Consider the following 17,974-nt stretch of genomic DNA (forward strand, 5'->3'; position numbering starts at 1 on the left):
GTGTGTGTGTGTTTGTGTGGACAGATTCCCACCTGACTCCTTAAGCCACAACACAGAAAAGAGACATTTGTCATTAATATTTTACATCACCAATCAACAGGCCATTTTAGATCCTTCACTGTGAGGAAATTCAAATGAGACTGTGGGAGACATTCACACACACACACACCCTGAGGAGCCACAAGAACTCCTTAGAGGTATTCCTCTTTAAGAATTGAAGTTAATCATATAAGTACTAATATGACATATATGTGTATATATATATATGTACTACTACTTCTGCTTGATTTAACCATTAATGAAGGGTAACTCTGGTTATGAGTGTAAATCCCTTAAATACAATGTTTTAGATGTTTTCTGTCTTGCTTACATCTTAGCAGACTCTGTCGCAGGCAAAGGAAAAGAGCCCCTCACCCACTCTCTCTGGGATTTACTTTTCTTTTGTCCTCAAGGACATGGCGCAGAGCAGAAAATGGGGGTGTACTAATTAGTAGCGAGGAGAAAGTAGGTCTCCCCACTGACCCGTTGTGTGAGGGTCAAGAGTTCAAAGTTTGAAGAACATGAATCCCAAGGAGGTTTGAACATAAGTGTGCTCTAAAAGCACTTTCAGCTGTGTGTTGATGTGAAATATATTTGACAGTTAAGGTCGTATGACCCATAATTTGATATGCTGGGGGTGTGTGGGGGCCAGTTAAGGCTAAATGAACATACAACAGGCATGGTTGGTTATTATTTTCAGATATGTAGCAATTGCAGCTTTGCACACATGAACATAAGGATTATCAGCAGGATTACCAAGAGGTTATGTAGAGTATTTTGTTACCAAAGACTACACTTCATAAGCAACATGTCCTGTCAGCACTGCCTGATTAAAACAGAGTTACAGGGGCTGAAGCCCAGGGCCCCACTGAGAGGACAGAGAGGGGCACATGGACCCCTGTCTGCAAATTCAATATAATGTGGCTAATTGGATGGCCTTGTCTGCGGATGAGACGAAGAGCCACTGCAGGCCTTTACAGATCTTCTTTTACGTGGAGGTAGTGTCACAGCACATCAGGCTCCTGCTCAGTGGCCCAAACTGTTAATATAAAAGTGAATTAATCATTGATCTGTCCCTGGTCAGCTTATGTGTCAGCAACTGGCTTCATCATCCAGTTATTAATATTTAGCTTTGTGAAAGTAGCACAGTATCTCCACTGATTCACTGGCGTAGGTTTGGGCTTGTGAGTCACCTCAGAGCAACGTCAGTTCATTTTTGTGTCTGCATCAATAATGTTTGGAAAAATTCAAAAGCAAAATGTCTCATCTTTGAAAATTACAGTATAGTTGTGTGTAATCGTCTGTAAATTCTTGTATTTTTTTCTGGGTTTCCAGGTACCAACCGAGCACTGCTGTGCAAGTCCAGCAGCGATGGCCAGAACCAGGTTCTCCAGATTGGCCGACCACACAGCACTGACAATGAAGACGAGCTGCAGAGACTGGCTGCTCTGGGTGAGACGCACAGACAGTCACTTACATATACATAGACAATCTGACCAGGGTTTGTTTGCTTCACTTCTTCAGTTGAGATTTATTTAAACTATTATAGGAATTATTATTATTTTTTGGTCAGATTGTTTATTAATTCCATTATTGATTCCTGATTCCAATTTTCTGAGTGGAAAATAAATATGCCTACACAGGTTTTGAGTGTCAAGGCAACAGTTATTATTATCTCTGAGTCTGAATAGTTGAGCTGGCTGTAGCCTGAGAACTAGCTGTTGCAATAGTCTGTCATAATGTTAAGTGGATAGAATATTCATATAGGTTTTCGTAGTCAAAGAAAAGGTTTAATGTTATTGTACGTGCTGCATTGTGGCACCAATAGAAGAAATTCTCAGCTCAGAGGCATATTATTCTGATCTTTTTCAACTGGAACCTCATTCCTCTTGTGCTCTGCTGACTTTGCTGTTGTTTTTTTATGTCAAGGGCATTCTGGGAACATTACAAGAACGAAATTAATCCTAAAGACAAAAAGAAAACGGTCACTGTTCAAAGTTTAAATAACAGTTAATAATTAAGATTAAGTGTTTGTCGAGTTGAAGAGTCTGTCTAATAGTTTTAGCTTTGATGAACCCTTTGGGATTTTGTTTTACCTTTTGACTTCAGTTTTTGCTTAGTTAAATAACTGTGGCTCTGACAGTCTGTTGGTCGCATTGGTCTATAAAAAACAAAATCAGATGAGCATTGTACTATATGTACATTCAGACCTACATTACATTATTTTCATTGTCTGTACAGGATGTACAGCCATTAGTAAGGACTAGCTAGCGTGGACACACACAGCTATAACAGTGGACAGCCAAGCTAATGGGCCAGCAGTGAGGGTCGTGTGTGTAACAGGAAATACATACATTGTGATTAGCTTTGCAGAAGAAGCATTAGGTGTAGCCTGGCACCTGTAATGAGTGTAATGGTGAGTTAGCAGCATTGTTTCCCAGCGTTTCACACCACACCATTAGAAGAGGAGGCAGAGCTGTCTCTCTCTGTTCTCTCTCCCCTTCCCTCTGTCTCCAGTTGGGAGTCACATAATGATTCTGTTGTTCAGGCCCATCTCCGAATGATTTAAATGAAATGGCAGTCATTCCATTAACCCAGCTGAAGGTGACCTCTCCCCTCATATTTTCATCCACCCCCAAACACACCTCCCCACTCCCGCCCCCTTCTCCCGCTTCTACTTATTGCTCTTGTCTTATTGCTTTATACTCTCGGTCCCCATACAAAATTTCGTACTCCTCTCAGTCTCCCCCATATCCTCTGCCTGTCCTTATTCTGCAGTCCGCAAAGTCCTCTCTTCATGTCTGTATGTCCTCCCTTCCCCCCTCTTTTTATCTTTAAAGTGTTTCCTGTCTCCTCCTCCCCTTTTTACACAGGTGTGGATTCAGCTCGTGTAAGGCAGGCGGGGCAGATTGCTGGTCAGAGCAGCACCAGGAGGCTCGGAGACTACCCAGTGAAGTTCAACTACAATGAAATTGACTTGCTCAGGTGAAGTCATAATGCTCACACCACATCATATACACATATTCTATTAACAATCCAGGGTTGCTATGCACCCTGGAAAACCTGGGAACTCTTTTTTCAGTCCTGGAAATGGATTAAAATGACCGAATACCCTGGAAATAGTCTGTAATTGTCTTTTAGCCCCTCACTCAGATAGCCTACATAAACTCTGTTGCGTTTTTGTTTTTCCCGCCATAAGACTCTTCAAAGCAGGAACAAACAAAGCGGAACACACTTACGACAGTCTGTTGGGCGTTGAGTCATCGATGTTATAGTTAAAGGAAAACTGTAGTAAACTAGTCAACTGCAGCTCAGCTTCACTGAGACCACTGCAGCTGTGATGAGGACAGTCAAGCGTGCCACGAGGAGCAAGAAAATAATTGGGACGCGCCCACTGAACTTTTTTCACAGCAGACATTTGGGCATGTCATAGCAAGAAACTCACAAAGGTATTAATGTTTGCTGCATTCCACGTAGGGGATGTTCTGCCATTGTGCATTCTCATTCACTGCCGTTGTTGCGGTTGTTAAGTCCACCTGTTTTTCCTGCTGCTATGCAAACAGTGCATTAGCTGAGTTTAACAAAAGGCCGTAAGCAGGGAAATAGCTTGTGTGGCTCCGTCCAAAGGCAACAAAATCCATCTTGGCCTATCATTTGTTTAATCTGAACAAAACAAGTCGTGGTTTTACAGGGAGTTATGTGCTGGAACTATTTCTTGGCCTGATACAGTGAGATCCTGGAGTCTTGTTGTCACTATTATGCAACCTGCAGAGACTCCAGGAAGTACTGTTACTGTTTTTATCTTTGTTTTTCTGTTAATGTACAGATTAAACAAAACGGATGTAACTTAACATTTAGAGGTGTCTGCAAGTAGATTTGTAAAACTTTGTACAAAGCCAGGCTAGCTGTTTTCCCCATTTCCAGTCTTTAAGTGACATTAGGCTAAGCTATTCGCCTGCTACATATAGATTGTATTTTGCATACAGACAGGGGAGTGGTGTTGATCGTCTTACTTACTTTTTTTAGCAAGAAAGCGAACAAGCGTACTTCACACAATGTCAGACTTTGCCTCTAAGAACTGTGGTTCAAGTGGAATCAGCTTCTGACTGAGCAGTGTGTAGCAGTGTGTGTGTGTGTGTGTGTGTGTGTGTGTGCTCAGCACTACCTGGACAGTGGAGGCTCTGTCTCCATATTATGGTCGTTATCATTAGATCTGACTCTGTTCCAGCCTCTCTGTTACTCCAGCTGAGCCTCTTGAAATTCCATGATCCTGGGCCCCCTCTCTCACACTTCTCATTTCCTGTTCCTGTCTGCCATGCAGGCCAAGCGAATCAGGCTCAGATATCTACGAGTCATTCCAATTATGACCCTCAATAAAACACACAATAGAATCTTTATAGAATTTCCTCCTTGGTGCCATCAGAGAGAGTGCAGGAAATTTGATGTGGACAAAGTATAAGCGATTCTTTGGATGTGTGAGATTAGCTGGGTTTATTGTATTTAGGTCAGGTGCACTTATGTCTCTCTTTTTATCTCAGTTCCTCCTTCTTTCTCTCTCCTTCCACTTCTTCTCTCTCTTCTGCTTATTTTCTTCTCTTCTCTCTCTCTCTCTCTCACTTTGATATTATCTACTAACATGTCTTTCTGTCCTCCTCCACCATCAGTGCGGCCAAGACAAGGCCAGTCATTGCGGAGCCAGAGATTCACGGCAGCCAGTCTTTAGACAGCGTGACAGGCTTTTTATTGCTGATGTCAGAGGGTCTCATCAATGCCCTTGAGTCCGCCCACGGCCCCGAACAGGCCAATCAGGTTTGCAGATTCATCCTGACAATTCTTTTACCACCTGAACCATTTTCCCTCCGCTTGTTTTTCTGGTGTTTTTTTTTTAATTCTGCAATAAATGTCTTCTCTTCTTATATTTGCAAATCACCTAATCAAAATGTATCACTTATCTTTTTCTTATAAATATGCTTTTACCCTCCATGTCTTGTCCTTTCCTTCTCTCTTTTCTTAGTCTCAGCTGTTTTCTTTCCACATTTATTGTATTTTATTTAATTCGTGCTTCTTCTCTTCTCACTTTCCATTCTTTCTTCTCGTACTCATTGTGTTCTTTAGTTCGTCAACTCCAACAACCTCTGACCCGCTCTGTCTCCTCTGTTGTCCATTGTAGGAAATTGTTGCCATGGTAGCAGCAGAGCTGGCCCAGCAGAGCAGTCTGGAGGCAACAGCTCAGTCGGTGGTGGACCGCATTAAACGGCTGCACCACGACGTCTACGTTTCCGGCCGTCAGAGGGCAGCCTACTGTTCTCGGCACGAGGACATGACCCTGCTCATCCGCACGCTCAACTACACGCTGGCTGACGGAGCGCACACGCCCACACAGGGTATGAATGGGAATTCTGGGATTGGTTCACATTTCATGCAACACCTGCTAAGTGAACAGACCTCCACACTAACCACACTATTAAAGTTCCCCATTTAAACCTTTTAAAGTTTTGGAGGCATGTAGTAAATGTAATGTCACATTCATACAGCAACACAACACTTTGTATCACTGGTTTCCAACCTTTTGGCTTGTAACCCTTTAAGACAAAGTGAACTCACAACCCTTCTTTACGTAGCATAGGACCACATTGGTATCGTAAATAATTTAATCTTGTCAGCTTTTTTAGCTAGTGTTGAACCAAGACCTGCAGTATTTGGATGGTGTAGCTCTTGAAAAATAAGATAATACGGTTTAATAAGGCCAAGTTTAGTAGTCTACAGCTGTTAAACCAATGTGTCAAATATTGAATCAACATTTAGGTAAACATAAGTATCAGATAACTCAGATATCGGCCAAAAAGACTTGATTTGGACATCCCTAATTTGAACAGGAAATTAGAACCATATTGACATTTTAAGAAACGCATCCAAATCCTGTTGGATTTGGATTATATTGAATTTTTAGGGTTGGCTTCTCAGGCATGGATTAAAATTAGTCCCACACTGAAAACTTAACACCAGTGGAGAGCTACACTTCAAAAGAAATCTTAAAATAATGCTAGTTTATCCACATCTGAGCAGCCAGCCTTTACAGAAAGAAATCAAATATTTTGAGAGGTGCAGCCAAGAATACCACATAGCTGAAATAAGTCTAGGCAGAAACACAATCCAATTTACCCCAGGTTCCCAAGATGCCCATTTTATGCTGACACTGCACACTAGTTTTACAGTGTTTTTTTTTTTTTTTTCTTGATAATAATACTTGTGAAAAGTTTGGAAAACAACATTGGTGTACCTTAGACATTTTCATTTCAAAACAATTGATTGGCAACCTTTAACTTATCTGCGATGAACACGACTCAATAATGGAATATGACTTTTAAAACCTTTTACTTGTTTGCCCTTCTTTCAGGTGGCCGTATCTACCCAGTGTCAGTGCCCTATTCCAACAGCCAGAGCACCAGTAAAACCAGTGTCACCCTCTCGCTGGTCATGCCCTCCCAAGGTACCCTCACCAATGGAACCAACACTGCCTCCACCCTGGAGGAAGGCACACCAACGCCAGGGTAAGATTGGTTTGTGTCTTGTCCCGGCTTGCTCTGGGTAAGCTTGATTTTCTCCTTTCCTGCTGTGCATGATCTGAATGAACTTGATTTTTGCTTTTTATCACACGGCAGTTGTGGCTTCATAAACCTGATTTTCACTCCCTTGCCCCACTGCTGTTGTGTTTTCTCTGTGTGCGCTTTATTCGGACTCCACTCTTCCCTTCCTACTGTTGAGTTTATTTTGGGTACATTTTAGATAAGCAAGATTTTCGACTCCCTCGTCCCTCCCTTGCTATATTTATTTTAGGTAAGCTTGATTTTCACTCTTGTGCGTCCCTCCACTGCTATGCTTATTTATGTGTGAGCATGGTTTTCACTTCCCCATTGTTCCACCGCTGGGTGTTCTGTCGATCATGCCTCGGCCCCTTTGGCAGACCAGAAAGAGAAGACTGATCAAGTACAGCTGTAAAAGTATTCAATATTGAACTTTCCCATAAGCAAACAGTGTACACCAGAGAAGTGGCTTTTCAACTCTGGAAGGTTATCATAGTGGCAGTCTTTCATCATGACAATCACGAGGTAAACAGTAGAAGTACGACGTTCACAGGTTCAGCTCCTATAACTGCATGGATACTGTACAGAGCGGAGTACTGTCTGGACCAGTAATCCCAACAAAGCATCCCATAAAGGCTTCTTTGGATTGAACTTAACATGTCATTTGAATTGTTCTTGTTCCAAGTTAATTGCATGTCTCATTTATAACAAACATGACTCACTGACAGCTTCCAGCAGCGTGTTTGGACTGTGCCCTTTGCTCGTTGAGGTTACCTGCTTGAAACGAGCTGTAGTGTGATAGCAGTCGTAGCACTTGCCGCTGCTGCTTTGGGTCTGCTGCATTTTCTTTCTCCGCTTTGGCCTTTTGTTAGCTCATCCGCAAGGATTGCCTCTGCGTCTCCCTGTCACTCACTGTCTGACTCACGTCTATATTTCTCTTCCTCGTGGGCCCCGACTTGCCAATATCCATCCTGTGTCCTCACTCTGTCCTCGCCTCTCCTTGTTCCGCTCCTGTAGCACGTTCCTCCCCGCTACCTGCCAAACGTCCGTCAACATCCTACAGCCCATAATCGAACTCCCTTATTCCCCTCTTTACCCCCTCTCTCCTCTTCCTCCTCTCCCCCTCTCCACCTCCCTCTTCTCTTTTTCGACCACCCCTCCTCCACCCCGTCCTCTCCCTCTCTCCACCTCTCTCCTTTGTCTCTCCACCCCCTACATGGACCCCTTCCTCTCCTCTGTCGCCCCCACTTCTTCCTCCTCTATTCCCACCCTCATGCCTATTTCCTCTTCTCTCTTCGCCCTCCCCAACCAACCACCTTTCTCCTCCTCCCACTTCTGTTCCTCCACTCTCCCCAGCAGTCAGAGCCCCACGGCCACCCTCCAGTCCACCAACACCCAGACGCAGAGCTCCAGCTCCAGCTCGGGAGATGGAAGCCTGTTCCGCCAGAGGGGCAGCCAGGCAGCTCAGCCCGATGAGACGGGCAGGGTCCCGCCTTATGTGGACTTCAGTCAGTTTTACCGCCTGTGGGGAAGTGACCACAGCGACGGCCAGAGCACCCAGGGAGGACTGGGACCCCAGTAAGAAGGCCAAGGACGGGTACTGGGTGCTAGTTTGAAAGAGATGGACTGGGTTTTCTAGCAGCGAGGAAGCACATGGATTCAGAGGAACAAAGATTTTAAGAGGTGGTTGGGATGACCGATAAAATACTATTATTGTATCATAACTAAAAATAAGTGACCTAAAGGTGCATGGAGACGCATGGAGGAAGGACTGGGGATCTCAAGGTGTTGCTGTTAAACAGTGGGCGAAGCCAGTGTGCAGGCAATAACCCTGAAACAGAGAAAATGGTGTTGTGTGTGAAGTGATGTTTGCTCCTCTGTAATAGATGCTGGTCATGAGTGATTGTAAATATATGTAATCCAGATTGTAGCCATTATTGTCGGATGTAAAAATGTGTATCTGCAAACAGGAATCTCATTTGAGGGTTTGTGGAGTTGAGAATGATTACATACTGTAAGGCCTTAAAATGAAATGAATGGATGCGTTTGAAAGTACTTTTTTTTATTTCTAATGAATGTATATCTCCAAATGAATCAAAAGGCTCTCTGGATTTCTCTTTATATCAACACCACACAAGACCTGAAGATTGACTCATTTGACCGCCGTGACGACACCTGTGATTGGTGGTCACATAAGAGGGGGGCAGCAAAGCACCTTGCCAGTAATTCATCAGAGAAAAAGAGGAACTCCTCTGTACAGCTATGCTTTGAAACAAACTAGAATGGTTAGAACTATTAGTACATGAGTGTTTGTCTTGGGAGGGAAGGTAAACACAAGCTAATCCTTTTTTCTTAAAAACACATTTTCACCAGTTTGTTGTTAGCCACAACCAGCTGACAAGTCACTTATCTCACTTAGGAAACTAGTACATAAAGAAGCACTTACAGAATACAAATGCACTGAATGACTTCTGCAATATAAATGACACAAAATATGGTATTTTAAATATTTAAAGTATTAAAAGAGTATGGAGACCTTAAAAAAGTAAAAAGTATATCATTCAAGAATGACCATGCTGTACATATATTTTTGGAATTATGCAATTTCTTCTTTATTCTGTACTAAATTTCAGTGGCAAGAAAAAAAGGATTTAAATCCAGCTACATGAGATTCATGACATGACTCACACAAAATCACACAAATCTTAATCTGACAACTCTCATTGTAACAACCAAAAAAACTGAACCTGGAGGTATAACAATGAAGGGATTTGAGTGGCTGTGTAATGAAAGACAAGCTACAGCATGAGTATGAGATGTGGGAGAGGTTGTTTACTGGACTCTGCTCTGAACCAGAGTGCTCACCATAGCTACAATGTTTGAGTTATTGACTGTGAAGAGTGGTCTGCTCTTCGGACGTGATATTTAAGACAACCTCAGACACCTCAGCAGCATGACACTGACGGATCGGGAGCACCGGCGGCTATGTTCACAATGCACTGAAGTAAAAATATAATCCACCATGATGGGTAAGAGTGGGGAGGGTCCACGGGAGGAGCAGAGTGATTAAGTAGTGATTGTTGGAACAAATGGATCCATCAATCTAAATCAATCTAAGCCACCGTGATTTCAGAATAACCTTGTGAAATAATCAAAAGTCAGGTACTTCAATTGAAATTTCAACCCACAAAACGAACCCTCTATGCCCTCTCTCTTGGATGTAAGAATTTGATGTATTTTGATGCATTGCATTTTGTTGCAATGAAACTTAAATTTCAGCTTCTTCCAAAGTGTAATTCTTTTTTCCAGAATTAATTTTAGGATTTTTTGACAAAACACATGCAAGTGAGAGATGTACAAATATATAAACGGTGACAGCATGGTTCTCTGGCATAATAAGGTAACTGTTGGTTTGTCTCCTTTACCATGGTGTCCCTGCTTTATGCCTGCTAAAAAAAAAAAAAAAAAGATTCCTTTAGACTTTAAAATATGTCCGCTTAAAGTTCCATATATATAGCCTCTCACTCTTGGAAGTCAGGAGTTAATCTCATTCCGTAAATTAACTTCACACTGTTATGAACCCCTAATTGGCTTAATCAGGGAAGTGATTAGAAACACACACTAAAAAGTAAATGGAAAAAAAATGATTCCCATTAAACCCTCAAATCACCAAGCTGGAGCTGTACTGTTGCAGAGTTGTTTAGTATCAAAGCAGACACAGAGCATGTTGTTAATTGCTCATTTTAGGGGTAATTGGTATTTTCCTCCTGCTCAGGCCATGACCCAATTCCAAAGTCGCTTCAATTAACTTTATCACTCCTTGCAGAAAATGGAGGGAAATGAAAAGTCAGGTGAAGGATGAGAGGTTGAACCAAATGTGACCATCGCTGCACTTTACTTATACTATAGTCTCTGTTCAGCCCTATCCTTAAGTAAGTTCACTGCAGTGTAAGAGCTTAGGCTGCGGCGGAAATTACAAATCTCATTTTATAATCTCTGTGTATGTTATGTTTGATAATGAAGCTGTATGATATCTGTGTGCCGAGAGATAAACAGTAGTGCTTTGCTGAATTATACTCTGTTTCAGAAACATACTGCGTACATGTGTTGTTGTGATGGATGGTCTCAGCAGGGGAGCTTTAAGCTCCGTGGCCCTGGATGTTGACAGTCCCGGGCTCTGTTCCAGGGCTGAGACACTTTCGTTTTTTTTACATAAATAACAAAACCTCAGTCTGAAGTAGCCAAATATTATACCACCAAGTGCCACAAAGAAAAATGTTGTGCATGTTATTTCACATAATACAGACCCCATTACCCCTAAGTCAAACATCGATTGAGTTTTTGAGATTTGAGAAGATTTGTCTGCAAACTGACTCCAGTTCAGATTGGGTCAGTCAGGAAACAAATAAGGATAAAATATCAAAAGTAAAAGCACTCATAGGCAGCACAATGACTCTCATTGTTATATTATGGGATTCTTCTTACTGATGCATTACTGTTATTTAAGTACTTTAAATGCTGTTACGTAGCTAAATCTGTGACAGCACCATATTTAAAAACTAGATGATAATTTGTTTCATATGTAAAGGTTTTATCTGTTAACTGGTTACTTTTGCGCTCTAATAATGTGTAGTAAAAAGTACAATATTGGTATAAAAGTGGTGTAAAAGTCTAAATAAATAAAAAATAAAAAAACTGATATACCTCAAAATGCTTAGTTACTCTCCACCACTGCACATTGGAAGACTAAAAGACTTCAGCTTAGATTACATTTATTTGCATCAGCCTTTATCATCACTAACATCCTCTTGAGAGTCTCACGTGACCGTGTTTTTACACTAACTGAAACATAATCTTTATGCTTTTTCCCTTCAGTGAGACCAATCAGGCCATCAGACATTATGATGAGGTTGCTGTGGCTTTGAACATGAGTGTTTGTTCTTTTACTCCAATATACTTTAGGTTTTAAACATAAGTCTTCTTTGCTTAAGTCTGACCAACAAACCTTCATATTGAATCCCCAATTGCTGCCACTCTTTCAACCAGCCCATCAGATGGCAATGTGGAGCTAGATTTCCAGATCTGTCACAGACAGTATTGGCAAGAGTATCTTCAAGGAGAAAGCCTTCAGGCTCTGACTCAGTTTGATTTGGGCCGCTCAAACAGTTAAGTAAACCACCCATACTGTAACTGTACGCTTGCAGGCTTATCCACCATGACGCCAAGTAATATGAAATGCTGCGCAAGACACTGAATGCATTTCTGATCCTGTTCTTTCTGCAGAGTCAGCAGATACGTGTAAAAAGCATGAAAAGGGAAGAGGACAAGCAAAGTACCGTCACTGATTACACGGAATGGACCTGCCACTCTGTGGGTGTGTTTAGGCTGTAGACACAACCAATGAGCATGTCCACCGCAGTTTGTCACAGAGGAGAGTGTGTATTGCTGTTCAGCCCACACTCACCTGATTCTTCTCACCTTTAATGGAAGAGCTTGTTAGTGTCACCTGGAAGCAGGAATGCCGTACACAGCGGTGCCTGCAGTTGGACTATTGACTCTGGCTTAATTACTCCATGGCAAAGGAAATAAATGATTAGAAGAAAAACTGAAAAGGTAAATACACAAGACTTTACTCACTAACTGGGACATCTGAGGAAAAGAGCTATGTGTGTGTTTGTGTGTAAACAGATGCTGGTGTGACAACATGTCTGCCACTATTCTGGTAGTGAAGGAGAAATCCTGTGATCTTTATTCTGTCAAGTGTCTGTACATTCTTGCTGTGAGTGCAATGAAGTCTGGTGCTTTATCTTTGATAGTGAACACTACTGCTGACGTTTTTGACATGCACCTTAGGAACTGTCAGAGGATTTGTGACTTGTTTTAGTAGTGGACATTTGTTCACTGGCAACTTTGTTTCCTGAAAGGTACTTATAGAGTGAAACAACCACAAGAGGTTCTGATATCCTAGTCACATCTTCCAAAACAGGAAGTTCTAAATGCAAATCAGCAACCATCTCATCAGACATTTGACTAACCATAAAGTCTGCTGTCTATGGAAACTGTTTTATAAGCAGGGGGTTTCTCAGCAAATGTTTTTCAAACGTTTGGTGACATTTTGTTAATGAAATATGCCTTTCAAAATCGCTCTTATGTCTGTCTGTTAGATATGATGCCGGAGTTGGTTAGTAGTTTGCTTAGCCTAGCCTGGCACGAAGACTGGACTCACGTGGAAACAACTAGCCTGGCTCTGTCCAAAATCGACCTACAAGCACCTCTGATGTCTGTTTAAGCCATGTAAAAACCAAAGTTGCTAAAACGATAAGTTGCTGTTTTATGGGGGGTATTGTGTGCGCGACTATTTGATGTGCTAAGGTTATTTGACTTTTATTTTTTTTTAAATGCTGGTCAGAGTTAGGGAAACAGTCTTTTTGCCAACCTGATCGTCTCCTTGATCTTGCCTTGTATTTAGCATAAAGACATAACAGCAGTAAAGATTTTCTCGTCCAACTTATGGAAAGAAAGCAAATATGCGTATTTCTCAAAATGTCGATCTGTTCCTTTAAGTCATAAAGCTTTTGACAAGAATGATGTTTTTTGTGTCAACAGTACCCAAATATGTACTACAGGCATAACACATTAAGCTATATGGCTGTTCTTCCCTTTTGTCTCAGAGAACTAAACCACAGATAATGTGCACTTTCTCAACACACACATCCATGTGTCTCTAACCTTGCCTTGAGTTCAGTTAGTGTTTCTCCAACTCCAGATTTCTGTCTTGTCACTCTGGAACTTTATCTTGAGGAAGCTCTGTGGTTGCAGACGTCTAATCTGTAGCCAACAGTAACCGTTCGGTTTGTCTGGACTCGGATGAAAGTTCTCCATAACCGTCATATCTCCAGTGTCATCTGAGAAGGCTCTTTTGCTGAATATTTCACATTCTGGGGGTCTATGTGTATGTGTATGTGCAGTGCTCACTTATACATCTAGGAAAATGAGATCCATGTTGAGAATCTGCAGGTTTTCCATTTTGTCTTGAACTAGGGCTTTTTGGGTCTTTCATAAGTTTTAAATTTGACCTTTTTTTTTTATATAGCAAAGGTTTCAAATGTTCAATTTCTCCTGTAAGTATTTACTCATGCACTGGTGGTGTTCTTGTATTCAGACTGTGAGATGGTCAGATTCCCCATTAAAATGTATTCTTCAAATACATTTGTTGTTTGTTTATTTAAGGGTTTAAGTAATAGATGGTAAATTGGCATTTTTGGTGCTTCTGCTCATCAGACATCCAAATTTATGTAAATAATCTATAATCTAATAATCTTAGTTTATACTGACTTTTTGAATATTTAATCTATATTTAACATATAATATATATGTATAAATTGAGCAGGTTGATATATTTTGTTTAATGAAAAAAGTGTCAAAATATGTTTGTGGTCCCCACAGTAAGGTATCTACAGGCACTGACGTCACCCAGCCCCAGCTTTTATTTATGTATTTCTTGTGGCCTAAAAGTAGCCAAATGTATGTATAGTGATAAGAATGAATCCAAATGTTGGAATCAGTCTGTAAAATACCTGTACAATATAAACACCTCCTGGGTTGCTAAAAACACTCAAATTTCAAGAAAAAACAATAGAACAAAACCTGGAAGAGGCTTTTCATTTCCAACCATGTTCCAGATATGATGGGTCTCCAGGTATTTCTGCCTCTGTCGCATTGCATGTGCTGACAGGCTGATATCAATATTTGATAAAAGGCAGAAGCAGCCTGATATGTGGGTCTATAAGCCCCCTTCCAACAGAAGCCAACTGCTCAGAGGCAGAGCAAATGGAGGCTGTGGGGTAGATGATCTCAGGCTGATAAGAGGGATGTTGCACTACTGGGGGCCTAACATCCAGCTGTATTTACTGTATGTAACTAACAAGCTGAAGCGCTGGCAACTTCAATGACGTACTGCGCCAACCCAGGCACTCGTTATAAAGCAAGTAGTCATAGGACATTGTAAGATTTAACTATATCACCACTTCCTTGTTGACATCAGTAAACAACTGTCTCTAGGCATGACTGAGAAAAAGTGGCCCAACTGTATCCTGATATTTGACACCGTTGCCAGAAATGAGAGAAAATAAAAACTGTATTGTGTGCCACACAGTCAATAGGCTAAAACACTCATGGTCCTCCCCTTTTATTCCACTGAAAGAAGATAAGAGTCGGCAAATATACAAAAGGTCGCGGTTTATTTGTAGTGCTTATTCAGAGTAATAGAGCCTCACAAGGGTTACATTACCAAACTAATACTCATGCTGCAAATTTATAGAACAAACATACACTGGAAGACATTAGTAAACACAAGTTTGTCCCAGCAAACTGTCAAAAGCTGGAAAAATTCCCAGACCAGTGCATCTGAGGCCTCCTGTGATGAAGCTAAAACTGAACATATTCATGCAATGGCTAGATAAACATGTTGTGATTTTCGGTGCCTGATTTTAAGTTTCTTTTGGTTCTTCTGAGTGTGTTAATGTGCATGCTAGCAGTGTGTCTCTGTGGATGGCGCTGTCAGTCGGTCCATTCACCACTTTGGTTCAGACTGAAATATCTAACTATTAGATGGTTTGCTATGAAATTTGTACAGACATTCATGCTCGCCAGAAGGTGATGCCTGCTTTGGTGAGCCCCTAATCTGTCTTCTAGCACCACTAAATGTCATCTAATTGCCATTTTTTGACTTAATACCTCTCAAATTTTGTACAGCTGTTTGAGTCCCCCTCAGCATGAATTGTAATAACTTTCGTGATCCCCTGAATTTTTTTATCTCACACGATCATCAGGTCAAAATGTTAATTTGTCGGATACTTTGATTCATGACCAAATGCCTGCAAAATGGCATTTCCACCAGCCTCAGCTCTACTCTGTGTTTTGTGCCAATTAGAAAACGTTAAACTAACTAACTGGCCATGATAAACAGTATAAGTGCAGCATTGTTGCGTTGTCATTGTGAGGATGGTAACATCAGCATTCAGCTCAAGGCATACAGTCTGACAGAGCTACTACCTTTTTTTTACTAGACTTTCAGTTACCTTTCAGTTGCTTCCTTGAGCATCAGGCCAGTAATACAGAACTATATACTCACATTCAAGGTGTGTCAAGGAGTGCCAATATACACGGGTAGATCCAAGAAGTTGTTTTGGTCTCAAAAGGTTCATATAAAACTATAGCATGATACTACTTATTGATGTGGAATTACTCATTTACACTTCTTGAATAAGCCATAATGTTAAATGTTACGAAACACAAGCAGTTGTAAAAGAACTGTAAGTACAGGGTTCAAAACATATATACTCCAGATGGTTCAAGAGTATCTTTATTATCCCTGAAGGGAAATTCGTTATACAGCCAGCATTTACATACATCACCTGACAACAAACAGTACTTGACAGTTTTTGATATGGACGCATATAGGTTTAATGTGCACATAATGTTTCACATGCATTCAAATTTTATGATAATCAGTTGTCCTTCTGTCAGCCGTAAAAAAAAAATGAGACTGATGGAAAGAGAAACAAAGTCACAACATGTGCAAACACAAAGTACTAGTAGCTAGTCCACCCACATACAGCTCACTGCAAGCATGTTTGACATTCCTGTTCCTGTTCACGTTTACATTAATGCATGTATTTATCCAAGGTAAAAGCTGTCTCGGTGGTTTGAGCTCTGATTATAAAATAAAACAAGCTGAGGTTGAACTAACCGGTGTGGAAACAGGAACACTTTGGCTTCCAAAGTAATTTCCAGAGGACTGAAGTTCTGAAATGTTTGTTACAGCAGCAGAACATAGTTGGCGTTTGTGTCTAGGCTCCGACATCACTCTCCGCAAATACGTTAACATAGACATATTTCATAGCATGTGTGATGAGGAAGAATCTGAAACCCCTTACAGGCAGCCTGCAGGTGGAAGCTGGAGTGGTGTGGGGGGCTGAACATGTCCACCACTGACAAAACATTTGAACATGTAAAATAATGTAATTCCTTTCCGCCTGCATTGGTGCAACCAAGTCTGTCATTTCTGGATCCACTGAGTTAATTTAAAAGATGAACCCAGTTGGGTTTCGGCCTGGACTCAGTATTTACCACTTTGCTGGATTTTGGCTTCTCTCTCTAATCATCTGTAATTGAAGATGAGAGCAACAAAACAATGTATTATCAGCGTTACCAGTGTCAGACCTTATAAATAAACTATTACATTGTTTATCTTTTCTTTTATCTTTTCTATTGTTTTTTTGTTTAACTGACTAACTTAAGTATAGGAAGGACCTGCACACGTGGCACAGAATGGTGAGAAAATTGAACAAGAAATCCTGTATTTTTTTGTAGCATGTTCCAATTTTTTTTAAACTGGGATACGGTCTCATCCAGGTTGCACAATGTGCATGTCCAAACACATAAGGATATTGAAAAAACCCATTGCACATTGTGCATGTAAACACATTGCTGAGCCAGTCAGTTATTCATGTTAAGGTCAACGTCCAAGTCGTAATTCCAACTATCTTAGCCCTGATAAATGAGATCAATGTCTGTTCAATACACATAGTGAAATGTGCTAAAATGTGAATTGAATTATATGAATCTGGATCCAACTGCCAGTAACCTTTGCTTAGCATAATGAATGGAAACGGGGGAAACAGGTGGGATAATCCTCTAGCCTTATACCCTGGCTCACTTATTAACATGTTATGTTTAATCCTTACAAAAGGAAAGGGTAAAAGCTGCAATTTGTGGTTTAGCCTTGGGTTTTGTACAAAATAAATAAGATTGTGTTAATTAACTATGCCAAGCTCCAGGTTCATATTGAACAGACGAATGAGAAATTAATCTTAGAACTCTCAGTTAAGAAGTGAATACAGTATGTGTATCTTCCAAAATGGCTATACATTTAAATAGCATGACAAATACCAGGAAACCATGCAAGCAACCACAACCAAGTATTGTAAATGTAGGCGCCTTTTGCCAGTGATTAGTTTGTTAGATGGTATATTTCAGTGGAATATTTGATGGTACTTCATTTACATTGACCCTGGAATTTTATTGTGTGGACAGCAGAGCAACACATTTGTTTGTAAGGTTGATGTTGCCACTGAGCCTCTCATGCCACCCTTATAATGCAACTGCAACTGCAACTGCAATAACAAGTCTGGCCTAGTGTTGTGTGGCCTGGTCCAATCCACTTCGCCAATTTTTTAGCACACACACACACGCACAGTGGAAAGCTAGCGGACCGCAAGGACACATTCACTGAATTTGGAAAAAAAAAAGTGTACTGGATTAAAATTGCATTACCTAGAATCACTCAA

At 40.9% G+C, this 17,974-nt stretch overlaps 1 protein-coding gene across 3 annotated transcripts in view; it reads left to right on the top strand.

The window, feature by feature from the left end:
- The window catches only part of tab1 (TGF-beta activated kinase 1/MAP3K7 binding protein 1), a 14,514-nt gene extending 5,858 nt beyond the window's left edge, over positions 1–8,656 (top strand). For 2 of the 3 annotated variants that reach the window (XM_035660576.1, XM_035660578.1), the window contains exons 6-11: positions 1,375–1,491; positions 2,913–3,024; positions 4,704–4,848; positions 5,210–5,423; positions 6,437–6,590; positions 7,980–8,656. In XM_035660576.1, coding sequence (XP_035516469.1) covers positions 1,375–1,491; positions 2,913–3,024; positions 4,704–4,848; positions 5,210–5,423; positions 6,437–6,590; positions 7,980–8,205 — 968 coding nt within the window. In that variant the 3' untranslated portion in view covers positions 8,206–8,656. The remainder of the gene's footprint in view (positions 1–1,374; positions 1,492–2,912; positions 3,025–4,703; positions 4,849–5,209; positions 5,424–6,436; positions 6,591–7,979) is intronic. The other variant, XM_035660577.1, reaches the window with a different exon arrangement.
- Positions 8,657–17,974: the final 9,318 nt, after the last annotated feature.

Source organism: Morone saxatilis, unplaced genomic scaffold (assembly GCF_004916995.1).
Source record: "Morone saxatilis isolate NCDOM2014 unplaced genomic scaffold, NCSU_SB_2.0 Contig17, whole genome shotgun sequence".
NCBI classification, from domain to species: domain Eukaryota; kingdom Metazoa; phylum Chordata; class Actinopteri; family Moronidae; genus Morone; species Morone saxatilis.